The sequence below is a fragment of the Talpa occidentalis genome, unplaced genomic scaffold, assembly GCF_014898055.3.
Source record: "Talpa occidentalis isolate TD23 unplaced genomic scaffold, MPIMG_talOcc4v2.1 talOcc4.15, whole genome shotgun sequence".
NCBI classification, from domain to species: Eukaryota; Metazoa; Chordata; class Mammalia; order Eulipotyphla; family Talpidae; genus Talpa; species Talpa occidentalis.
In genome coordinates, this window is record NW_023601543.1 from 39,793,051 (window position 1) to 39,820,176 (window position 27,126).

Below are 27,126 nucleotides of genomic sequence, written 5' to 3' on the forward strand. Positions count from 1 at the left end.
TAGTCCCAGCTGTTTATCTTTGTCTTCACTATCACTGCTTTGGGTGATGTGTCTGAAAATATGTCTTTGATGTGCATGTCATGTAGTGTTTCGCCTATATTTCCTTCTATGTATTTTATGGTTTCAGGTCTTATGTCTAGTTCTTTAATCCATTTTGAGTTGGTTTTTGTGTATGTTATGAGGTAGTAGTCAAGCTTCATTCTTTTGCATGTAGCGACCAACCCACTTATCTCTTCATGGGCACTTGGGTTGTTCCATAGTTAATAGTACTGCAATAAACATGTAGTGCCAAATTTCCTTTCAAATTAGTGTTTTTGAATTTTTTGGATAGATGCTTAGAAGTGGAATTATTGGGTGGCATGGCAGATCCAAGTTTAATTTTTGAGACACTTTCATATTGCTTTCCATAAGGGAGGGACCAGTTTGCATTCCCACCAGCAGTGTAGGAGGGTTCCCTTTTCTCCACATCCTCACCAGAAACTTGTTTCTGATCTTTCTGATATGGACATTCTAACACTTGTGAGATGGTATCTCTTTGTGGTATTTATTTGGAATTCTCTAATAATAAATGATTGTGAGCATTTTTTCATGTGTGTATTGGCTGTTCTGATGTCATTTTTGGAGATGTGTTTGTTTAGTTCTTTTGCCCATTTTTAAAAAGATTGATTTATACATACAAGAATGGGGTACAGGCCAGAGGTGCGGGGTGAGGGAGGGTGAGAGGATTCACCAGAGACAGAGTAAAGAACAGAACAGGCAGACTGAAATACACTGCTGAGGGGAGCAGCGTGCGGCCAGACAGGAGAGGTCTGCTGTGTCATGTGGGTTAGCTCCCTAGCTGGGGATCGAACTCATGCTGTGGTGGCTTCAATTAGCTTCATTGTGCTGCACTTAACCCCTTGAGACACTAGGGAGGGAGGGTCTCTTTCATCCACTTATTGATTGGGTTATTTTGTTTTTGTAAAGTTTTCTAATGAATTATTTGTATATCCTTAATATCAATCCTTTGTCAGATGTATGGTATTAAAATATTTTCTCCCATTCAGTAGGGTTTCTTTTCATTTTATTTATGGTTTCTTTTCATTATACAGAAACTTTTTAGCTTGATGTGGTCCCAGCTGTTTGTTTCTTTTTGTTTTCCTTGCTATTGGGGATGAATCTCTAAAGGCATCACTAAATCTTATGTCATGAAATTTACTGCCTATGCTTTCTTCTATGTATTTTTATGGTTTTAGGTTTCATATCCAAGTCTTTGATCCATTTAAAATTGATTTAGGTGTATGGTGTGTGGTCATTGTCTAGTTTCATTCATTTCCATGCAGCTGTCCAGTTTTCCCAGCACCATTTATTAAGAGGCTCTCCTTGACCCAGCATATATTTTTGATTCCTTTATCATATATTAGCTGTCTCTATATATGTGGGTTTATTTCTGGGCTCTCAAATCTGTTTCATTGGTCCATATGTCTGTTTTTGTTCCATTACCAGGGTGTTTTAATTATTATGGCTTTATATAGCTTGAGGTCTGTAAGTGTGATACCTCCATTATCTTTCTCTTTGTCAAGATTATTTTTGCTATTTATGGTCTTCTGTAGTGCCATATGAATTTTGGTTGTATTTGTTCCAGTTCTTTGAAATATGCCATTGATATTTTATTGGGATTGCATTGAATCTGTATATTGCTTTTTGGTAGAATGGCCATTTTGACAATGTTGATTCTTCCAATTCATGAGCAGGAAATATTTTTTCCATTTCTTTGTGTCTTCTCTTTATTTCAACGATGATTTATAGTTTTCTTTACAGATATTTTACCTGCCTTGTTAGGTTTACTCCTAGTTATTCAATTTTTATTTGGTGTACTTGTAAATGGTACCACTTTCTTATTTTTTTCCCTGTCTCAATGCTTGGTTTGCTCAGATTTTATTCAGGATTTTTCCATCTGTCTTCATTAGGTAGATTGTTCTGTAATGTATGTGTGTGTGTTGCCTTTGGTTTTGGTATTATAGTAATGTTGGCCCCATACGAAGCATTTGGAAGTACTCCTTCATTTTCAATTTTTTGGTAGAGTTTGAGTAGATAGGCATTAGTTCATCTTTGAAGATTCACATGTGAAACCATATGGTCCTGGGCCCTTGTGGTTTGTTATTGTTCAGCTTCCTTGCTTATGATTCATTTGTTCAGGGTTTCTATTTCTTACCTATTCAGATTGTTTAATTCTAAGAGTTTGTCCATCTCTTTAATGTTAATGAATTTGTTAGCATATAGATGTTCATAGTAGTCTCTAATTATCCTCTGCATTTCTGAAGCTTTGCTCTGAATTCTCCACTTTCATTTTTTATTCTATTTATTTGAGATTTTTCCATAATTTTGTTGGTGAGCCTCCCCAGAGTTTTGTGTATTTTGTTTATTTTTTCAAAGAAGTAGCTTTTTTTTTTTCATTGATCTCTTGGACTGTCTTTTATTTCAGTTACTTCTGCTTTTAATTTTATTGTTTCTGTTATTCTCCTGACTTTTAGATTTGTTTGTTGTTCTTTTTCCAATTCCTCCAGTTAAGATAGATATTTGTTGAGCTTCTTGTTTCTTGATATGGGTTGGTATTGCTATATATGTCCCTTTTAGTTCTGCTTTTGCTGTGTCCCATAAGATTTTTGATGGTTGTGTGCTTGTTTTCATTTGTCTTGAGATATTTTTAAATTTCTTCTTTGATTTCCTCATCAACCTAGCAATCTTTTAGTAGTGTGTTGTTCAGTCTTTTATTGATTTATATTTGATAGCTATATAATCTGAGAATATGCTACATATGATTTTCATGAAATCTTCATGAAATCATCAGTATTTTTTAATGTTTCATTATGTGGTCTATCTGGTGAATGTCCCATGTGTGCTTGAGAAAAATGTATATTCTGTTTTGGGGGGGTGCAGTGCCCTGCCCATATCTATGAGGTCCAAGAGATCTAATTCTCTAAGGTTATTGTACCCCTGTTTATTTTCTGTCTGGTTGATCTGCCCATTGGTGAGAATGAAGTGTTGATAGTAGTTGCCTAATGTATTTAGGAGCACCTATATTTGTTTATGTTATTTAATTTTAATTTTTTTTATTTTATGTGTATTTTATATCATTCTTCCTTTTTATATAATGTATGTTTTATCCTCTCAGGTGTAGTCCCCATAGAATTCCCACCACCAATTCACCCATGCACCACCACCATAGTTCCTTGTGCTCATCCCTCACCTGTTTTGATCCCTCTTGCACTCCCCTGCGGAATGTCTGTGATATATAGTTGCCAGTTAATTTTGTTTTTAATTTACTATAATTATTTTTTTCTTGATCCCTTATTTGGTTCCCCTACTTTCCTCCTATAAGTGAAACCATTTGATATTGTTCTTTTTCTTTCTGGCTTATTTCACTGAGCATAATCCCTTCCAGCTCCATCGATGTTGCTGCAAATGGCATGAGTTTATCTTTTTTGATTGCTGAGTAATATTCCATTGTGTACATATACCACATCTTCTTGATCCAGTAATCTATTTTTGGGCATTTGGGTTGTTTCCCTATCTTATCTACTGTAAATAGTGCTGCAGTAAACAAACAGGTACAGGTATCCTTTTGAATAAATGTTTTTGTGTCCTTTGGGTATATTCCTAGGAATGGAATTGCTGGGTCATATGAAGCAACAATTTTAGTAGTCCAAGGAAACTCCATACAGCCTTCCATAGTGGTTGGAGCAGTTTGCATTCCCACCAGCAGCGTAGGAGAGTTCCTTTTTCTCCACATCCTTGCCCACATTTGTTGTTGCCTGTTTTATATATATATATATATATACATGCCATTCTTACTGGTGTAAGGTGGTATCTCATTGTTGTTTTTATTTGCATTTCCCTGATTATAAGAGATATTGAACATGTTTTCATATTTGGCCATTTGCATTTCCTCCTTGGAGAAGTGGTTTTTAGCACTTCTGCCCATTTATTATCTGGATTGATTACTTTGTATTTTGTTGAGTCAAGTAAGCTCTTTGTAGATCTTTGTGATCAGTTCCTTATCAGTAGTAATGTGTGCAAATTTTTTTCCCGATCAGTGGGGTGTCTCTTTGTTTTGCTTAATGTCTTTTTTGCTGTACAGAAGCTTTTTAGTTTGATGTAGTCCCAGCTATTCATCTTTTCCTTCATTTTCTTTGCTTTGGGGGATGTGTCTTTAAAAATATTACTTGAGTTGTATGTCATGTATTGTTTTGCCTATATTGTCTTCTATATATTTTATGGTTTCAGATCTCTTTTAAAAAAGATTTATTTATTTATGTATACAAGAACCAGGGTACAGGCCAGAGGTGTGTGTGGGGGGCGGTGAGAGGATTCGGATTCACCAGAGAGAGAGTGGGGGACAGAACAGCAGATCGACTGAAATACACTACTGAGGAGAGCAGCAGGCGAGTCAGGAGAGGTCTGCTGCACCATGTGGGTATCTCCCAGGCCGGGGATCAAACTCGTGCTGCAGTGGCTGCGGATAGCTTCATAGGTCGTGTCTTAACCCCTTGTGCCACCAGGGAGGCCCTGGATTCAGGTCTTTTGTCCAATTCTTTTATCCATTTTGAGTTGGTTTTTGTGCTTGGTGTGAGGTAGTATTCTAGTTTTATCATCCAATAGCATCAATTCTGTTATATCTTCAGGAACCAATTCAATTCTGGTTCTCTTGCTATTTCTACTACATCTTCAATTCCTCCACTGAAGTACTGAACTCAAAGTCATCCATGAAGGTTGATTGTAACTTTTTGCAAACTCCTGTTAATGTTGATAGTTTGACTTCCTCCCACAAATTATGAATATACTTAATGACATCTAAAATGATGAATATTTTCCAGAAGGTTTTCAATTTTTTTTGTTCAGTCCATCAAGCACTATAGTCCATGTAAGCACTATCTATGATAACTGTAGAGACTTAGAGAATATATCCCTTAAATAATCACATTTTAAAGTCAAAATTACTCTGATTCATGGGTTGCAGATTGGATGTTATGTTAGGGATCTGAAAAAATCTAGTACATATCAATCAAAACTGTTGCAGACCAGGTGCATAGTCAATGAGTAGTACTATCCAACCACTATGGAAAGCTGTGTGGAGGTTCCTCAGTCTACTAAAAATGGAGCTACCATATGACCCAGCAATTCCACTCCTATGGATCTACCCAAAGGACACAAAAACATTAATTCAAAAGAATACCTGCTCCCCTATGTTTATTGCAGCACTACTTATAATAGGTAAAACCTGGAAGCAACCCAAATGCCCAAAAATAGATGACTGGATCAAGAATATGTGGTATATATACACAATGGAATATTACTGAGCAATTAAAAAAGATAAACTAATGTCATTTGCAGTAACATGGATGGAGCTGGAAGGGATTATACTAAGTGAAATAAGTCAGAGAGAAAAAAGAAAAATATCAGATGGTTTCACTTATAGGAGGAATATAGGTAAACCATATAAGAGATCAAGGAAAAAATAAAAATAAAAAACAACAAAACAAAAATAAACAGACAACTATAAATCAGAGACATTCTACAGGGGAGGGGGAGAGAAAGGGATGAAAATGAGGGTGTTAAAAGCACAACGGACTATGGTGATGGTGCATGTGTGAATTGGTGGTGTAAATTCTATTGGGATTAGGACTATGGTGATGGTGCACTGGTGAGTTGGTGGCAGAAACTCTATTGGGATTACACCTGAGAAAAGAAAGCAAACATTGTAAAAAATAAATAATAAATGAGCAGTACTATTTTGATACTGATAAACTTTCAGACTGTTGTCTTTGTACCTGTTGAAGTTATCAGAAAACTGGTACCAGCAAGGAGTCATAGGTAAAAAAAGAGGACTGAGACAGTAGGGTGCTAAAGGATCACCTCCAGCGAGTGTCAGGGCTTTAAACTTCCCACTTTGCTTTTGGTTGTTTGGTGGGTATCTATAGTGATCCCGTCTTTTATATCAGCACCATGATCTTAGTGTCTCTTCCATTCTAGGTTAGTTCTGAATACTAGATGTAATGTTGGGACATGGATTGTAGGTGTTATGAGGTCACAGGCCAAGAGTTGTTCTTTCTTTTCAACACAGAGTCATATCTTGGGATGTTTGCTCCTATAATTACTAGGTGCTTAAATTCTAGTTTATGCTAGTGTTCATTTATTATTTTGCTTTTAGCCCTGGACTAGTGTTGGCAGTTGTTTTGAATATCCGAATTTCATATTAGCCTCATGTATGAGGACACAGAGGTGTTCTGACCTGTTTCTTCTTGGTGTTCAAGGTCCCAGCTGTTCTATATGGAGAGCCTCAGGATTATGATAGTAATTTTTGCTCTACCCCTCCAACCGCTTCAGCATTCCAGCAGTGCACCCTTTGTTCTGGGTGCCAAGTCCCCTGAATCAACAACTTTAGAGGACTCTTCACCACAGCTGCCCCTCCCTTTTATGGATTTAACTACCCTATTATTATAAACAAAGCTTACTTAAAATTTTTCTACCCTTTTCTGCCAGACCATTGCTCTTAGTGTGTGCTGTGGTCATCTACTTTTCTCTCAGGTGTTTTTGGCTTTGTTATGCTGAAATCTAGTTGTTAGTATATCCTTCATATACAGGCAAATCTGGCATCTTCACTCTGCCATCATCTTCCCACACTCTTAAGCAGTAACATTTTGAAAGGAATCATTCTAAGCAGTAGATCTCAACATTGTATTTAAAATATTCAGTACAATCCATGTTGTGAACAGAATATGCTGTCATTCAGACCTTGTTGTTTCATTTATAGATCACAGGCAGAGTAGATTTTATTAGAAGAAAATTTAGAGGGTCCAGCTACTCACTGCTCACTGGCCAAAACTTGAGAGACAAAAGTTGTGGAAAGAAATCAGGTTTAATCAGATATTAGCAAACCTGAGGGCATGGTGGACCACTGCCACAAGGGCCATCTCCCCCAACCTGGAGGAGAAGCAGGAACTTACATGGTGGGGTACTAAGGACAAGGATAGGTTAAGTGGCCTGTATCAGCAGGATTTCAGGACAATCAGCAGGATTTTCCAGGAACTATATTCAGACCAGCTCCTTCTTCAAAATTTTGTCTTTACCAGTTTGCCCATGGAGCTGGTAGGTATGCTTTTGCTATAGTAATGAAGTTCTGGCTTAACCCTTGTTTTATTTCTACTTCCATCTTGGTTTCAGCTGATTTTTTCCTGGTTTTCTGGTTTTGTCTGCAAGAAAAGAAAAAGGACCGAGCAAGGACAAACAGGGCAAGAAACTATGGTTAGCAGGCTAGTTTCAATTCTCTCCTTTCTCTGTATCCTCTCCTCATTCTTGAGGGGTAATAAATGGAGGCTTGTCTTCTGGAACCACTTCCTGAAGAATAGGGGCAGAAATTTCGGGGGCAAATAGGGGAGCAGAATTTTTACTTACCTCACTTGAACTGTGACTAGTTATCACAGTTTTGTAATTCCAATTGTTTACACCCTTGAGTTAAAATTATTGGAAGTTTTAATGTCTCCAGCCTTTTGGAGATAAAGAGAACTATAAGCAGTTCAGGAGACAAGGACCAAAGATCAAATTAAATAAGTATATTATTGCAATACTTACCATGGGTCTGAATTAGTCTCATTCATCTAAACCAACTAGAAAATACTTTGTCTATAAATGAGTCCAGGCTCAGGATTCAGATTTTATAAGATATCCCACTTTTGGGTAGCCCCCTCTTTCTCTGTATTTTCTGTTCCCTGTCAGCCTTAGAGCTCAGCTCAAGATTGTTGAATATGCAAGTACAAGCTTCAAAGAGAAAGTAAAGTAAGTTTTTTTTTTTTTAACTTAAAGTTACCAACTGCAGCAGCACTTAACAAGAGTGTCAGCCTAATTGTTGAAACTTTGAAACCAGACTTTGACTTCTCTTCTCCAGCTATAAAAGTCCTATACACTTAAACACTATTGTAAAGGAACGTCATTAAAAAATAAAAGTACTATCAAGATGGTTAAAAAGTAATTATATATTTAGCACAATACCTATCAAATTCCATGAGAATTTCCAAAGAAATAGAACAGTTATAAAATTTATGAGGAACCACAAAAGGCTACAAATACCTAAAGCAACCCTGAGAGAAAGGAAAAAAAAAATGGTGGCATCATACTCCCACACTTCAAATTATATTACACAACAGTAGAATAAAAACAGCTTAGTATTGGAACAAAAACAGTAACACCAACCAAGGGATTAGAATAGAAACCACACAAATATGAACAGATAATATTTAACAAGAGTAATGAGAAAGAAAACCCTCTTTAACAAATGGTTTTGGGATAAATAAATAGCTTCATGCAAATAATTAAAAAGGAAACTAACCATATTTAACTCCATAAACTTAAATTAACTTTGAATGGATTGACGATTTGGTTATAAGAACTGAGACCACAGAATACCTAAAAGAAAACATCAGAGATGCACTATAGGCCATCCATCATAAAGATCTACTTGGGAATGCAATTCCAATGGTTAGGGAAAAAAAAACAAAACTAAACAAGTGGTACTATATCAAACTTACAATGATTTTGTACCTCAAAAAAAAAAGTCACAAAAACAAAACAGCCACTTATAGAATGGGAGAAGATACTTGCACATCACATATCTAACAAGGGACTCCCAGAATATGCAAAGCACATATTCAATTCATCATCATCAACAACAACAACAAAAAAAATGAGACAGCCAATTTAAAAATGGCAAAAGACTTGGACACCTCTTTCAAGAAGACATTCAGATGACCTATTGACACATGAAAAAATCATTCAACATCCTTTATTATAAGGGAAATGCATATTAAAATGACAATGAAATGTTACCTCACCCCTGAGAAAATGACCCATGGAAAAAAATAAATGTTGGCAAGGATGTGGGGAAAAAGGAACACTCATCCACTGTTGGTGGAAATGCAATTTGGTGCAGCCTCCTTGCAAAGACAGTATGGACATTCCTTAAGAAAATAGAAAAGCAAATCCATTGTGATCCAGCTCTTCTAGATATTTCTTCAAAAATATGAAAACTCTAATACAAGAAGACTTATGCACTTTATATTCATAGCACTATTGTTTACCATTCCAAAGTCATGGAAGCAGTCTAACTATCCATTGATGAATAGATGAAGAAAATGAGAAACAGATACTCAATGGAATACCACTCAGTTATTAAAAAGATTAAGTATTTTCTTTTGGTACAAAACAGATAGCTATTGAAGTGTTTATGCAATGTGAAATAAATCAGAAAGTGAAAGATAGATGGTAACACTTACTGTGTTATATAAATAACATAAAAAGCTATGCTGGCAAAATACAGCAAAAAGAAATCTCAGACTTAGTAAAAAATTTACTATTTACCAGCGGCAACAAATAGGAGAAAGGAGGGGTAGGAGATAGGGCTTTGACATGGGAGAGTTGGCAGAAGATAACTGAGGCACATGGACATATGGAAGAGTAAAAAATGTAAACATGAAGTTATAAAGACATAGAAACAACTGATAAATGTAATGAAAAAGAAAACAAGGTCATGAAAAATTAAGGAAGATGTGATCTGGCTTTCAACTGTAGATATTTCTGATTAATGGGATTTATTTTAATTGGGTAAATCAAGGAACCCTAAAGAATATAACTGTATTTAACACTACAGTTTGATATCACCCTCTTATGTGAGGTCCTACTACTATTAATTTTTCTGTAAAGACATTCTTGCTAAAGTCTAAATTGGTGAACTATGCAGATAAGTGTTTACATAAAGGTTCTGAGATTGTTACAAAGCCCTGCTTGCAAGACTGACTCTTCACTGTCATCTAGGACCTTGAATTGTGTGAATTTTCCCAATTCTGAGAATTCCCAAAATTCTCGGAATGCAAGAGTAGTTCTCTGTGCCTAAACTGTTCATTCAATGTGAACACTTGCTTTCTTTCTGTAGGCTGGATTTTGATAAGTGCTAGCAGATGGTACCTACATGCCCAGCCTCTAGCAAAATCCTTTGTCACTGGAGATATTGAATTATGATATGACAGTGTGAGGAACTCCTTGGACCCATTCCACAGTGAAACTGATGAAAATTACTTTAAAACACCAAATACTTAAAATCTCTATAGGGGAGAAAAATCTGCCACCCAAAAATATATCTTTTGGGCAACAGGTTTATTTCACTGGAGGGACTCTAATTACTGGAAGGAGTTTGCCATATTTTAAAATTTTAATTTATTTTCTTACATCTTTGTTAAGTTTTGTATAGTATTTGATTTCTCCCCTCTGGTCAGTTCCTGCAGTTCTCCCACCACCACAGCACCCACGATCTATCACTTTAGTACCTTGTGCTTCCCCCCTCCCCTGATTTGACCTGTCTTCCTCTTCATCCACTGCTGTGTGCCTCAGATCTGTCGTCAGCTTGCAAGTTTTGTCTTTTTTCTTGACACTTTCTTTGGTTTCTCTATATTTTTCATATACATGAAACCATCTGATATTAATATTATTTCGTCTGACTTATTTCACTTAGCATAATCCCTTCCAGCTCCATCCATGTTGTGGCAAATGACATGAGTTTATTTCTTTTGATTGCTGAATAGCATTCCATTGTGTATATATACCATATCTTCTTGATCCATTCACCTGTTTTGGGCCATTTATGTTGTTTCCGTATCTTGGCTATTCTAAATAGAATTTGCCATTTTGAAAGAGACATTTCACTCACAATACCTGAAAGACCTAATCCCCTTCACTCTTTTCAAAGGAGAAGGCAGAACTTAAATTTACATAGCAGTCATGCCTTTATTTATTGTGCCTTTCATGTTTAATAATCTTACTGAGTTTCTGCTCCATCCTCTCCCTCCCCCATCTTTTGTTTTGGCTGAGCTATTTGTTTATTTTTATTTTTTTAAATTATATTTATTGGATTAATATTGGTTTATATCATTGCTTGCATTATGGAAGTGTAGGATCCCTCCCTTCAGGTGTTGTTGCCATAGTGCACCCCCCATCAAAGAACCCTTTGTCCACCACCATAGACCCTTGTGAGCTATCCCCTCTTTGTTCTCATCTCTCCCATTATTCATCTCCCTCTCCCTCTGTGTGCTTCCATTCCACAGTCAGCCTTTAAAGGTCAGTTTTGTTTTTCTATATTCCACATATAAGTTACAGCATCTAGTATTTGTCTTTCTCTTTCTGGCTGATTTTATCTGAGTTATTTAAAATGGTGTCTGAAGCCAAATGGCTTGTTAACTTTGTCTTTTTAGGTAGCTTATTGGGCATACAGGAGGTATTCACAGTAGTACCACACACAAGTTAGAATCTCTATTCCAAGAGCAGAGTAGTAGAAATGTTATCATATGTCTGATACAATAGTCTGATGCTTATTTCAATATTTGCCGGCCTAGAGAAATCAAGAGTTGCACATGATGATTTTCTGTGCACCCTGATGCAACAGATAAAGGAATATATTTTTAAGAAAATCCAGGCCTCCCTGGTGGCGCAGGTGGTTGAGCGCCGCACTGTGAAGCTGTCCGCAGCCTCTGCAGTGCAGGTCCGATTCCGGCCGGCGGCGAGAATCCCACATGGCGAAGCAGACCTCTCCTGTCTCACCTGCTGCTTCCCTCAGCAGTCTATTTCATCAGTCTGCCTGTTCTGTTCCCCACTCTGTCTCTGGTGAATCCTTTCAGCCTCCCGCACATCTGGCCTGTATCCCGGTTCTTGTATAAATAAATAAATCTTAAAAAAAAAAGAAAATCTAAAATTTAGTGAGAAAAAAAAAAACTTGTGGCAATTGAAATGGAAGTGTTCCTTCTCTCTTCTCCCCTACTATAGCTAAGATGGAAACTAATATTTCAGAGACGTGCATCCAAGAACTCAGTATTAACTTTCCCCAAGGTTGCAAGTCTGTCTTCTTTGGAGGAGCAGGATATCAAGTATTTCTTATCTTCTCCTGATCAAGTTGTTGCCTAGTCTAAAGTCCAGGAGAGTGTTACCAAGAGGTGGGGTTCTCTCTTCTTCTTCCTGTTAAAAGAACAATCTAACTCCTAGTGTTTTTACAGACTCCACTTCTATCTCTAGACCAAATATATCCCAGAAACCAAGAATTATAACTGCCAGAATTCCATGAATCTGACTTTCTGATTGAGTGATGTGGCTGCTGAGAAAAAGGGGGCAGAACTCCACGGCCATCCTTGGCTTTCAAGTGCAGACATGCAGTCTATGACTATTGTTTTTCTGGCTTTGAGATGCACCCTGGATCTGCTTTCAGGAGACACATGAAAAGACACAGGTGGAGAAGAAGCATGCAAATATCCTTTGAAGAGATAACTGGAAGAGACACATGGGTGAGAGACATATGGGGAGGTTCTGCCTGGTCCTTGTCAGAGACATGGCAGCCGTTATCTTGATGTGTTAAATATTTTTAATTTTGAGTCAGTCCTGCATAGCTCTGGGACCTGCCTAGCCTCCTGTAGTTCTTTGACAGAAGGTAGCTTAGATGTGTGACAGGATTTCAGACTCAGCAATCCTGCTTTGGGCCAAGCCTGTTTGACTGGGCATTTGCCCATGAGGGGATAGGTAATTGTCAGTTTTATTAAGCACATGCTTTCTTCTCTCTATAAATATTCACACCAATTGTATTAAAGATTGTACATACTCAGAGTCTGCTTTATTTGCCCTTGTGCATGTGAATGATTGAATCCTTTTTAGAGTGTGCACTTCTTAACATTTTGGGATCCCTGGTACCCCTGTCATATGCTAACATTTCTGCTAATCTCTGCTTTTGGAATAGAGATTCTAACTTGGGTGTGGTACTACTGAGAATACGTGAACCCCAATTTTCTTTATCCTAACTGATAAGGCATTGGCTCCACACCAGGAGAAACCAGTTAAGAAACTTGAGGCTATTTTTGCACCTCCACCAAACACCTAGGCCCTAAAAAAAGAGGTGTCACAAAGAGAGAAGAATGCCGTTGTCCCTACCCCCAACACCAAAGCTTTGTCTCAGATATTTTGACTGGGCGAGGAAAGCAATCCATAAAACAGATCTCCTATTTTCTTCCCAAAAGGACTGTCTTCATTTTCAAAAGAGTCTGGAGAATTTCAAGTCTAAGGATGCTTTCATTTGTGGTGAATGGCAACTTAGAGAAGACTGGCAGTATCAAGGAATATAAAGGCTAAACTGTAACAGGCACACTAGCTTAAGGAGACAACCAGGGAAATTGACAGTTGTTAAGAGCACTCCATGGTTAGATAAATAACAAATACTTTGGACCTCTACATTCAAAGAAGACTAAGTATGAGAATTTTATGCCTTAAGGCACTGTTGATAACAATTAGAGCAGTCACTTAGTGGAAATTAACAGCTGGATAAGGTTAGGGAAACAGATAAAGAGAACCTTGACTAAACCAATGTTGTCACAGAGTGATTGTGCAATGCAAAGTTTGGCCCCCTTGAAGCATTATCAGAGGCTTGACATTCTGGGAGCAAAATAGACATTGCTAAAATAATATAGTCAATATTTAAAAAAAACATGCAAATAAAAACAAAAATTCTAGCGTGGGGGGACAGTAACTAGAGAAGCTATAATGTGTAAACTTAAAACATAACCGTAAATCTTTTATTTGTTAAATTTACTTATTTATATCATTCATTTTTGTACAGTACTTGATTTCTCCACTTAGATGTAGTCCCTATAGTTTCCCCCATAGCACCAGACCACCATAACACCCGTGATCCATCACCATAGTCCCTTGTACTCTTTCCTCCCCTGTTTTGATGCTTCTCTCTCCCTCTCCCTTGATGTATGCCTTGAGTCTATGGCTAGCTTGCAATTTTTATCTTTTTCTGACCCGTTGTTTGGTTTGTATGAGACATTTTTAAAAGACATGGAATAAAGAAAGAAATGGAAAGATATACCCATACTTATAGATTGTCAATATGGGCATCTTATCCAAAGGAATATACAGACTCATGCAATCCCTGTCAAACTTGAAATGGCATTCTTCAAAGAAATAGAACAAATATTCTTTAAATAAATAGAACAAATATTGTCGAAATTCACGTGGCATAACAAAATACACCAAATAGTCAAATCTCTCCTTACTGAAAACAGGGGATATGGGGGATATTATACTTTCAGACCTTAAACTATACTATAAAGTGATAATAACAATGTTCCAACCATGATACTAGAATAAAAACAGGCACACAGTCCAATAAATAGATATAATACTACACATATATGGAGAACTAATATATGACAAAGGAGCAAAATACATACACTAAAACAAGGACTACATTAAACTACAATGCTTCTATACAGCAAAAGAGACAGTTACCAAAATGAAGAGGCACCCCCACAGAACGGGAGAAATTATTTGTGCACGATACATCTGAGAAGAGACTGATATTGAAGATCTATAAAGAGCTCATACAGGGGCCTCCCCGGTGGCGCAGCGGTTGAGCGCTGGGTTGCGAAGCTGCTCGCAGCCTCTGCAGCGCCAGTTCGATCCCCGGCTGCTCCCCGGCCACTAGAGGAGGGTCCCACATGGCGCGCAGACCTCTCCTGCCGCCCGCTGCTCCCCTCAGCAGTGTACTTCGGTCCTTCTGCCTGCTCTGCTCCCCACTCTGGCTCTGGTGAATTCTCTCACCCTCCCGCACTTCTGACTGTACCCAGTGCTTGTATAAACAAAACAAACAAACAAACAAATAAATAAATAAATAAATAAAACATGCCTCTATTTTAAAAAAAAAAAAAAAAAAAGAGCTCATACAAGTAAATTAAAATGAACAACTTAATCAAAAAAAGTGCATATGAATGAAATAAGACTCCTCCAAGACAATGGGCAAATGGCTAATAGGTATATAAAAAACGTTCACCACTTATCAGGAAAATGCATATCAAATCTAGAATGAGATACCACCTCACACCAATGAGAATGGTCCATATCAAAACAACCAGAAATAACAAGGGGTGGCAAGGATGTGGAGAAAAATAAGCCCTCTGACACACTTAGTGGGAATTTATACTGGTTCAGTCCATGTGGAAAGCAGTGTGGCTCTTTCTCAAAAGACTAAATATGCAGCTGTCATATGATCCAGTAATTCCACTCCTAGGTATCTCCCCAAAGAACACAAAAACACTAATTCAAATGGAAACCTGCTCTTTTATGTATATTACAGCTCTATTTACAATAACCAAGATGTGGAAACAACTTCCATTCAAAAGAGGAATGGATCAAGAAGACGTGGTACATATACATAATTGAATACTACTCAGTGATTAAAAGAAAGATAAACCCATACATTTGCAGGAACATGGATGAAGCTAGAAGGTACAATCCTAAGCGAAATAAGTTGGATACAAAAGGATAAATACTGGATGTTTTCACTTATATGTTTTCACTTATATATTTCACTTATATATATGTGAAATATATATTTCACATATAAAACAAATAAAGGGTCCGACAAATACAAACTTTGAAAGCTAACCATTGATCTGACGCATCCAGGAGGGGAAGTGGAGGGAGAATGGGAGTGGTAAAAATGAGGGAGTGGATGAAGAGCACAAGAGACTTGTTAATGGACTATGGGTGCTTTGGTCATGGGAGAACTATGGTGACCACTCCTGAGTGGAGACATCCTATACTGTCAAAAATCAACAGTTGTAAGAAACAGGCACTTCATTTAAAAAAAAAATAAAAAATATAAAAGAAAGGGAACATACAATACAGAAATCCATATAGAACCACAAAGACCTCAAATAGCTAAAACAATCTTGAAAAAAAGAATAGCAACATCAAACTTTCAGACTTCTAACTATACTACAAAGCTGTAAAAATCAAGACAGTATGTTACTGGACCAATAACAGACACAGATCAAATGGAATAGAATTGGGAGCCCAGACATAAACCTGTGCATACATGTATATTTAATATACAATAAAGAAGCCAAGAAGTTACATTATAGCAATGAAAACCTCTTTAATAAGTGGTGCTGGATAAACTGAACAGCCACATGCAAAAGAAAAAGTCTAGATCACTATCTCAGGTCATATATAGAAATCAAGGCAAAATGGACTTGCATGTGGATATAAAACCATAAAATATGTAGAAGAAAATATAGTGAAAACATTCCATCACATAAACTTCAGAGATGGCTTTGTGAAATTTGTCCAGCAGCAAGGAAAAGAAAAGACAACATCAAACTAAAAAGCTTCTGCACAGTGAAAGAAATTGTCACTGAAACAAGAAGCCACCTTTCTGAATGGGAGAAGTATTTGCACAGCATATGTATAAGGGACTAATATCAAATATCTACAGAGAATTTATACAATTCAACCAAAAGGAAACTAATAACCCAATAAAAAATATGGCAGAGGAGTTACATAGGATGACTATAGAACTGAGGCTATCGAGGGGGAGAGGAAGGAGAAGGAACAAGGTGGGGAAGGAGCACTATGCAATGTAAACCAATGTTACCTCAATCAAAAGTAAAAATAAAGAATAAAAGAAAATGTACCCTAATAACAATAATAAAGAAATCCACAAAAATATAAGAACATTTGAATAGACTTTTGTCCAAAAAAACCTATTCAATGATTACAAAACCCATAAAGGATGCTCAATATCATTAGCCATTGGGAAAATATAAATCAAAATCATTAATGAAATACATTTCACACCCTCTAGGTTGGCCAAAATAAAAAAGTCAGAGAATGACCATTGCTAACAAGGATTTGGAGAAATAAGTATACTTATACACCACTGGTGGGAATGTAAAATTATGCAATCACTTTGGAAAATGGTTTGGCAGTTCCTCAAGTGATTAAATATGGAGTTAGCATATGATCCAGCAATTCCATGTCCAGGTATATATCCAAGAAAAATGGAAACATATGTCAGTGTACACAAGTGTAACAGCACTATTCACAGTACACAAAAGGTGTAATGAACACATATATATATATATCTTTATAATTGAATGAAATATTAATAAATGCTATAATATGGATTAACCATGAAAACATTATGCTAATTGAGTTAACTATGTATGATTTCATTCATATGAAATGTCCAGATTTGGGAAATACATAGAGATGGCTTATCACTGTGGGGAATGAGAGCGCTAGATGATTGATAACTGTGGGGTACAGGGATATATTTTATGGTGATAAAAATGTTTCAAAATTGATTGTTGTAGTTACACATATCTGTACATATTCTTAAAACCACAGAGTTGTATGGCTTAAAAAGTAAATTATATATCAATAACTCTGTTCTCAAAAAACCACCCTGGACACTGAGAATCTAATAATTTTTTTCTGGTATACAACATTTCATACATGTCATAATTTATTGGTGCATGAATGAAATGAGTCTTGTGTAGTTTCACACAGAGAGGACTTTTAGAAATTTATATCTAGTTTATGATAAATTTCCCTACACTTGCTATTTCCTTTTGCTAATTTTATGTCTTTGGTCTAATTAAAGTTTTGAGTACTATTGTAAGTTGAATGCAGTGGCTCGTCCTAGAATTTATTTAATCCTAGAGAATCATTGTATGTGGATATTGTATGGGTTTAGAGATTCCTGATACTACAAGTTCGGACTTGAATTTTTCCAAATATTCACAGAGAATAACAAAAATCCTTAGATAATTTGTATTAAATATATTTACCTTTGTTATTAATTTGTTGCACAGTGCTGTTCTTCAGTTTCCTTTTCTTGGACAAGTGAAGGTGACAGGAAAACAGTCCTCCAAAAACCTATGAACATTTTAAATAGACTCATCATTTTTCAGTTCTAATAAATTAAGATTACAGGAAGGAAAATTTATATGATTCTGCAGTGAAAAGTTTCTCAGACTCTTTTTCTTCAAATATATCTACGATTAATGGTATTCCTCTACCCAATTTTCATGAAGTTTATTAAAACAATATTGAAAATTAAGTTTAAAATATTTGGGCCTCCTCAGTGGTGCAAGGGGTTAAGACACAGCCTATGAAGTTATCCTGAGCCACTGCAGCAGGAGTTCAATCCCCGGCTAGGGAGAGTCCCACATGGCACAGCAGACCTCTCCTGACTCACCCACTGCTCCCCTCAGCAGTGCATTTCAGTCAATCTGCTTGTTTTGTTTCCCACTCTGTCTCTGGCGAATCCTCTCTCCCCCACCACACACACCTCTGGCCTGTACCTCAGTTCGTGTATGCATAAATAAGTAAATCTTTAAAAAACAAAATATTCTACCATATACTAGTGATATATTTGCCCCATATTAAAATTAAGCAGATGACCAATTAACTCTAAAGATTTTAGTAGACAGTTCTTGTCATAATAAATGAGATATTGGGTATAAAATTGTCTAATAGGCACCCACTGGGATGATCACAATCAAAAACACACAAATAAGTTTTGGTGAGAATATGGAGAAATTGGAATCTTTGTGCACTAAGGTGAGAATGTAATATGGTATAGCCATTATAAAAAATATTATGGCAGTTTCTCCAAAAATTGAGAATAAAATTACCATATGATCCTACAATTCTTCTTCTGAGTATATGCCTGAAATAATTGAAAGTTGGATGTCAGAGACACATTTGTACAATCAATGTTCATAGCAACATTATTCACAATAGCCAAAAAGTGTAAGCTACCCAAATGTCCATTAATGATTAATGAATAAACAAAATGTGGTGTGTATATATATTTTACAATTCCTTGTTCATTTAGTGTGTGTGTATATATATATATAATATTGTTTAGTCTTAAAAAGAAAAGAAATCCTGACATATGCTGCAACATGGATGAATCTTGAGGACATTATGCTAATTAAAAGAAGCAAGGCACAAAAAGAAATTGTTGTATACAATATAGATAAATGAAATACTTAGCTAAAATCATAGAGACATAAAGTAGAACACTGATTATCAGGGACTGGGAGAATAATAGAATGCAGAGTTATTGTTTAATGGGTATAGAGTTTTAGTTTTGCAAGATGAAAAGAGTTCTGGAGATTTGTTGCACAACAATGTAAATGTACTTAGAACTACTAAACTATATCCTTAAAATGGTTAAGATAGTAAAATTTGTGTGTATTTTAACTACAGTTTTTTGCTACAGTATAGTGTGGAGGTGAGGGCATATGGCTATATCAGAAAGAATGGAGAGTGTAATCCCAAAATGATAGCACTTGGTATAAAATTTGAACTTACACAAACACAAATTCTGAACATAAGCAAAGTCATTGAGAAAATGAGTTGATATTAATGAGATCTGGACTGTTCTCAAGGAAGGCATTTTGCAATTCCTGTTCATTTAGTAAAATATATAATTTAAGATCCATAGTCAGAGGAGTAGAGACTTAATTATGGAACTGAGAGCTAAATAGCAAGACCACTTTTCCTTCTATCTCTTTAGAAGATGGCATAGGGAAGAGATAGATAGGGTGCAAATTGACTTTATGAACATTGCATTGCTCATAATGGAATGAACATGAGACGATCATTTTTCTTACAATTTATATATTTTCAATAAACGATAGCTGAAATTGATGGTGAAGGCAGCTAACAAAGTTTTAGTTGATGGTCGGAAGGGCTTCCACCTGTGGATTGATCACATATCAATGTATGCTTTATATTATTATTAATTTAAAAATTATATAATTACAATCCAATTGAGGTTATTTAAAATATTTCAAAGCATTTTATGAAAATATTTAACCCAGGGAAATTGTAATTCATTGGCTAGGTTCATGTGGAATAATATTATTTTTTCAACTAGATTATAAACTTCATTAACCAATGGTGTAGTTGAGATAACACTACTCTGGGAATTTCTATGCTATAATTTAGCTAATTACCTATATGACATTTAATGAAGTAGTCTGCTTGAGTCTCTGTTCTCTCATTCTTGAAGCAGGTACAATAATGCTAAACGGTAATAATAGCACTTTCTAAATTAGAAGGTCATGTGGTTAAACAAGAGTTGATATATAAGTAATATAATTAAACTTGATTAGAAACTCAAGGTCTGGAGTCAGATAAAGCTAGGTTCAAGCTGTGGAACAAGTCACTTGAATATTTTAACCTCATCCTCACTGAAATTAAGGTAGTGCATACCTCTCAGAGCTGAAATATAGTATACATCTTCATATTTAACAGCACAGACTTTAGGGCATGAGTTCACATCCTGAATCATTTCTTATGTTTCCTTGTTTCATTCCATAACTTATTTGGGTTTCAGTTTCTTCATTGGTAAAATGGAGATAATAGTACCCACCTTTTAGGGTTGTTGTGAGTTTAGAAAGAATTAGCAAAGCATATATTAACAAATGTGATAAAGTAAAAAGCTGATTTATAAAGTAAAATGCCTTTCTCTCATTTTCTCCACCATTGAAATGTGTGCAACTGACCCTCATCATGGTCTTTCAGGGTTAACTGATTCCTGGGCAAGAAACAAAAGTAGAATTTTCCCACTCCCAGTGGATTCGGATGAAAATTGGTAATAAAATCAGGTTCAACTCCAAGAGGAGACACTGGAGAACCATACCGAGTCTATAAGGAACTGCATATGAGATGGTACACATATAGTGTATTAATATCACTAGAAACTAGATATATTCTGAAAACATCACTACTATTTGCACACTTTTTATTAGGAAATGATTTTTCTTTCATTTTTATGATTCTGCATGGTTCATTAGTAAGTATGTGAAAATAAACTTGTGCAAGGAATACACACACGCAAAATGAATTTGTATATGTAAAACTAATTAGTATTAATAAATTAGTGCTAGTGAATTGGTACTACTGAATCAATACATGTGCCTGTAATTTATATGGAACCCCAAATTACCGTGAGTAGCCAAACAATTTTGACAAAAAGAAAGGGAATGGAGGTATCACACTTCCAGACTTCAAAGTAAACTATAAGGTCACAGTAACGAAGTCAACATGATATTGGAATAAAAACACACAAATATTGATCAGGGTATGGAGAAAAAGGATCCCTTATGCATTTTGTGCATTGTTGGTGGGGATGCAGACTGGTCTAGACCCTATGGAAAATATTATGGCGTTTTCTCAAAACATTAAAAATAGATATACCATATGATCCAGTAATTCCCCTCCAAGCCAAGCATTTATCCAAAGGATGCAAAAACACTAATTCTAAGAGCTATATACACTCCTATGTTCATTTAAGTACCATTTACAATAGCCAAGTTATGAAAACAACCTAAATGTACATGGCATATAAGTGGATTAAGATGTGGTAGACATATATACACAATGGAATACTATATCACTATGTAAAAAGTTGAACTAATGGCATTTGCAACAGCATGGAAGTAATTGGAGGGGATTATGCTAAGTGAAGAGACAGGGGGGAGAAAGACAAATACCATATGATTTCACTCATGTGGGGAATACAGAGAAACAAAACAGAGGAATTGACACAACTAAACCAAACAGTCTAGAAATGATTTTAGATTTGAGGCCAGTAGAGGGGGAGCAGAGGTATGGGAACAAAATTTTGGGGTGTGGTCAATTGTATATAATAAAGGGATAATGGTGTTCTGGTGTGGATGGGGTATGGTGATATACATCTGAGGAGGTGTGAATCTGTTATTCTGAATCATATACAGGATGCAAACCAGTTACCTCAAATAAATTAATTAAAATTACAAAAAATCCAAAAACTGGGCCTCCCCGGTGGCGCAGCGGTTGAGTGCTGGGTTGCGAAGCTGCCCGCAGCCTCTGCAGCGCCGGTTGGATACCCAGCTGCTCCCCGGCCACCAGAGGAGGGTCCCACATGGTGCGCAGACCTCTCCTGCCACCCGCTGCTCCCCTCAGCAGTGTACTTCGGTCCTTCCGCCTGCTCTGCTCTCCACTCTGGCTCTGGTGAATTCTCTCACCCTCCCGCACTTCTGACTGTACCCAATGCTTGTATAAATAAATAGATCTTAAAAAAAAGGTCCGAAAACCATAGAAGAGATTTGACTGTAGAACTGAGGCTACCAGAAGTATGGAGGGAGCACAATGGACTATGGTGGAGGACTATGTGTGCCTTGATGGTGGTTGTGGTGTGGTAACATACTTGATGACGAAGGATGTCATCCTATATTTCTAAATAATAGCATTGCAAACTAATGTTGATTCGATTTAAATAAAATTAATCGAGTTTATCTTTTTGGATTGCTGAGTAATATTCCATTGTGTATATATACCACATCTTGATCCACTCAATGGACTAATGTTGTGACCTATGGGTGATTTGGTGGTTGGTTCTCTATAGTGACGATACATGATGGTGGTATCCAAATATTAACTCAATTAAAAATAAATAAATACCTTTAATATTGAAAAAATGAATTGGGATTAAGATACATTTTTTTCTAAATTTCTCATAAAATGATCTCAGGACCAAATCTGCGAAAGCTACTGACATTTTGGAAGTGTTATGTTATTAATGAGACATGAGAAACAAGTTGCTTTCAAAAACCACACAACATTTACCTTACCTTGAGGGCGATTGTCTTTTCTACGAGCACCAAGCCGTTGTGCTTCATGTTTTGAGTGAAGGTGCTGTTTCTCATTGTCAGATGCAATCTTGTGTTTTTCTTTGCTATCAGACTCCAATTGATATCTTTCTCTCCCTTCATCTAGTTGATGTCTCTCATTTTCAAACTGTATCAGACACTGTTCCCTCTCCATCGTGTGTCTTTCACTTTCAAACTTATATCTTTCATTTTCAGTACTTGCTTGATGATTTTTAGAATAAGAGTAAACCTGGTATCTTTCAAAGTTATCCCATTTCTTTTGAAAGTTATCCTGACATCTTCCAGAGCTACCCTGAGATTTTTCAGACCTATATTGATGTCTCCTAGAACTATTCCAGCATCTACCGCAGTCAAAATCAAATTGCTGTCTTTCAGATTCAGATTTGAGGCCCATCCAGAATTTTTCCCTTTCAGAGCCCTTATGGCAATTTTCAGTCATCATTTCATATTTCATAGGATCAGAGACCATCCCTGGGCTTACAGAATACAAGTCCATTGAATGATTTTCAGGCCAAGAATCCATCCAGCGCCCCTCAGTATCGGTGTTCAATGTTTTAGCATTCATGAGACATTTCACAGCAGCTGAGGCTAGTTCATGTCTTTCTAAGTCCATCCCACATGATTCAGAGTCAGAATATATCATATATTTCTTAGATCTAGTTTTCTGGTGTTTTTGTTCTTCCATTAGATGTACCTCATATACAGAAGTTGAGTCCATTTTATCACTTCTCAAGCCTGAGTCTATCACATACCTTTCAGAAGCAGAGAACATCCAGTATTGTTCACTCTCCATCAATGTATTTTTAGATTCCATCAGTTTTATGGAATCTGAAACCATTTGGCCTTTTTCTGCTTTTAGCAGGTGTTCCACCGGTGCAGAAGCCATGAGGCATTTTTCTGAATCTGAATCTGTCTCATGTCTTTTATTGTCAGAGTCAATCACATATTTTTCAAAATCAGAGTCTGTGAAGCATTTTTCTGAATCTGAGTCCATCCAGTGTTTCAGAGAGTTAATGTCCATCAAACATTGTTCAGCTCCCACTAGGTGTTGCTCTGACTCCATCAGATCTTCCACACAGCCTGAAGCCATCTGGTATTTTTCTGCTTCTAGCAAGCACTTCACAGAGTCTGCGTCTAATGGATATTTTGCTGTGTCCAAGTCCATTCCCCAAATTATTGAGTCAGAATCTTTTGAGTGTTGTTCTAAGTCAGAGTCCAAACTAATGCTTTTATCAGAGTCAGAATCAATCACACATTTTTCAGAACAAGAATCCAGCAGGGGGCTATCACTTTCAATTATTGTTAGATCATGAAGATTTTTATAGTCCAAAGAATCAATTGAAGTTTCAGAATCTTTTGTATCAGATAATTCTGTTTCAGATTTATTTCCTTCATCATGTGACATCGTAACTGCTCCTTCATTACTTAAAGAAAATGCAAACATGAATAAAAATATTCATCAAATGTCAGCAACCACCTCTGTAGGAAAATACTAAAGAGTACATATTTTTTCTTTAAGACTGTAGTAAAGCAAGAGACACCACTAACCTACTTGTGAACAAATGGGAAGACTATCAGTGTAGGTAGATTTTTTCCTGCAGCTATTCTCACATTAACTATTGTCCAATGTACCTGAAAGTAATTTCTTGGTGAGGCTACTTCCTTGCAATGTACCATTTTCTTGTTTCCATCCAGTCAATGTATCATCGTTTTGGGAATTTAACATGTCATGTTAAAAATGTAGAGAAATATAAAATTAAACTATTTGTATATTCTATTCCAAGTAAAGGTTGTATCTGCAGAGAATTGCTTATCAGTGATATTTTCTAGATATCTTACCTTGGAATTTTGAGCTTTTCTGAAGAAAAATATTCAAATACTCCAGGTATTATTTCACTTGGAAAGGACACATCTTGAACAGGGACTATATGTTCATTTGAACTAGTTCTAGTCATTGGCTACAAAGCAAAATAAATCATAAAACAAAGCTTTAATTTTTAGGTGCATTTGACATGAAACACAGCACATTTGGGGATTTTGATTGAGGGAAAGACATCACTTAGTTATCTGTACTTGTGTTTAAGGGAAAGACATAGTGAAATCCTCATTCAAAATAAAACTTCAGAATTAATATTTAAGTATAAAGGCAGATATAATAGGCACATGTCATACCTCTCCTTTCCTCTGAACTAATGGTTATTATTAAATACTTCATTATTGCCATGCTTTTCAGTCCCTTAATTGTAGGTGACAGGCATTTAACCCAAATTGTTGTAATCAGATACTCTTTTCTGGGAATTTAGAGTTACAATTCAGAGCTAAAATTTTAATATTGGTTGTTTGAAATTAGGAAGGTAATCTTAGGCATTATGAAAAGGCAATTTCTGTTATATGCCCAGAGAAATATATAAAAGCCTATGTGCAAAGAGTATGAAGAATAAAATAGCCATCTACAGAGGAAGTATAAATAGAAACAAGAGATCATATGCCTTTAGAGAAAGAGATGAAATTGTTCTGCCGAGGTTAGAACCAGGTCCTCCTGAGTATCCTGCCACCACAACTTTTTTCTTTGCTCAAGCTAGTATGAGTGGGGTTATGTTTCTTTCAACCAAAGGGACCCACATAAGACATCATATTTGCTGCTACCATTTTATTACAAACCTCATATTGGAATATAGGCACAAGAAGGACTCCAAGAACAGGCGAAGGTAAAGTTGAAGAATGATTAAAAACTTTTATCTACATGAAGATATTTATTTCATCTTAAATGAAACATGAAGAAAAAAATTGTAAGCTTATATTATAACATGGCATTTACGTACTAGATAAGAAAAACATGCTCCATGAGTTTTAATATATTCTGAAAATGATTAGCAGATAACAAAGAGAAAGGGAATGCTGATTTACATGGTAAACAAATAGAAGTACCGAAAATTCTTCATTTTAGGAGAGGTAGATGGTATCGAAACTTCCACATTTTAGGAGAGGTAGATGGTATATGATATGCATGTACTTCCAAACATTTATCAAAAAAGTGTAAGTATTCAGAACTTCTTTGACTCCTATTCTTATATAAATCATTATAATGTCCTTTCACTTGTAATTGTTCTGTTACCAATTTTCATTACTTTGAAAGTCAAGACCAAAATTAAAGGACAAAGTAAAATATGAGAGCAAAATTTATTTAACTAGGCATTATCTAGTTTCAGTCAAATAATTTCTGCCTTCATAAATTAGTAACTAATAACTTTTCATGTATTTTATTTATCAGAATACCAGACTTGCTAAGGAACTATACAAATAATGTTTCTATTAGTTCTAAAAGAATGTATGGCAGCTAAACATTCTACTATATTGAAAGAAATAGCATACAGACAATATAGGATTCACATTTTTTTTCTATGCATACATTTTATTTTTTTATTTTTTTAAGTCTTAATTTTTTTATTTAAATATTTTATTTTATATAATTCTTACATCTTTTTTCATCTAGAATTCACATTTGTTATTTAGGGTTGCCATAGTGCCTGAAATTTTGGGGAAGTTTATTAGATGAAAGCTTTATAGCTGTGTTTTGGAAGACAAGACCAAATGTTTTCCTTAGCGGGAATACTTTCAAAGGTGTTATAGAGTACCAGAAGGTTTAAGTGTTTTTCACAGTAACAACAATTATCAGAGGTAATACTTTTGAAATATTTATTTTTGCTAATAATTAAATTTCACTTTTCCCCAAAAGAGGGGGAAGGTTATTTGTATATTTAATAATTAGAACACTGTAAAGGAAATTTCTATGTGTTTTCTGTAGTCCACTATCAAGGGTTAGTTTTTTAGCGTGTCATTCTCTATTAATTAAGTCCACACATTAGTAATACAATCTGGTATTTATCTTTCTGGTATATTATCTTTTATTATTTATTTCATCATATAACTCACTAGTAGTGAAACTGTGTCACATTTCATTATCCTTTCAAGGACTGAAACACCAAGGGGCTTAGAGGTGGAGGGAGAGTAAGAACAAAAGGAAAGGAAGCACAATGGTGTATGGTGGTGGCATATGGGTGAGTTGGCATAAATGCACTATAGTGTAATACCTGATGGGGATACCCCAGTACTACCTCAGTTAAAAATTAATTAATTAAAATATAGGAAATAAAAGACTTTTCCTGAGAACTGTAATTCTATATAGTACTGAGTTCTTAGAGGAAAAATGCTATGAAAACCAAATTCAAGTAAATTTTCAAAAATAAGTCCCTAACTAAACTGGGGTGCTTGCAAAAGAATGAAGCTAGACTACTACCTCACACACAAAAAACTAACTCAAAATGGATAAATGGATAAAAGAATTGGACATAAGACCTGAAACCATAAAATATAATATATAGAAAATATAGGCAAAACACTATATGACACACATCTCAGTAACACCTTTAAAGACACATCCCCCAAAGCAAAGAAAATGAAGGAAAAGGTAAAGAGCTGAGATTACATCAAACTATAAAGCTTCTATATAGCAAAAGAGACACTAATCAAAACAAAGAGACAACTTACT

The 27,126-nt window shown here is 35.8% G+C and overlaps 1 protein-coding gene across 1 annotated transcript; it reads right to left on the reverse strand.

Moving 5' to 3' along the window:
• Positions 1-6,852: 6,852 nt before the first annotated feature.
• On the reverse strand, positions 6,853-24,523 carry LOC119246644 (uncharacterized). The gene is made up of 4 exons (XM_037513009.2): positions 24,417-24,523; positions 22,539-24,001; positions 17,697-17,784; positions 6,853-7,232 (listed from the first exon to the last, which is right to left on the reverse strand). Exons 2-3 carry the CDS (start codon positions 23,980-23,982, stop codon positions 17,705-17,707), a joined length of 1,524 nt encoding a protein of 507 aa, XP_037368906.1. The 5' UTR covers positions 23,983-24,001; positions 24,417-24,523; the 3' UTR covers positions 6,853-7,232; positions 17,697-17,704.
• Between the last annotated feature and the right edge of the window lie 2,603 nt (positions 24,524-27,126).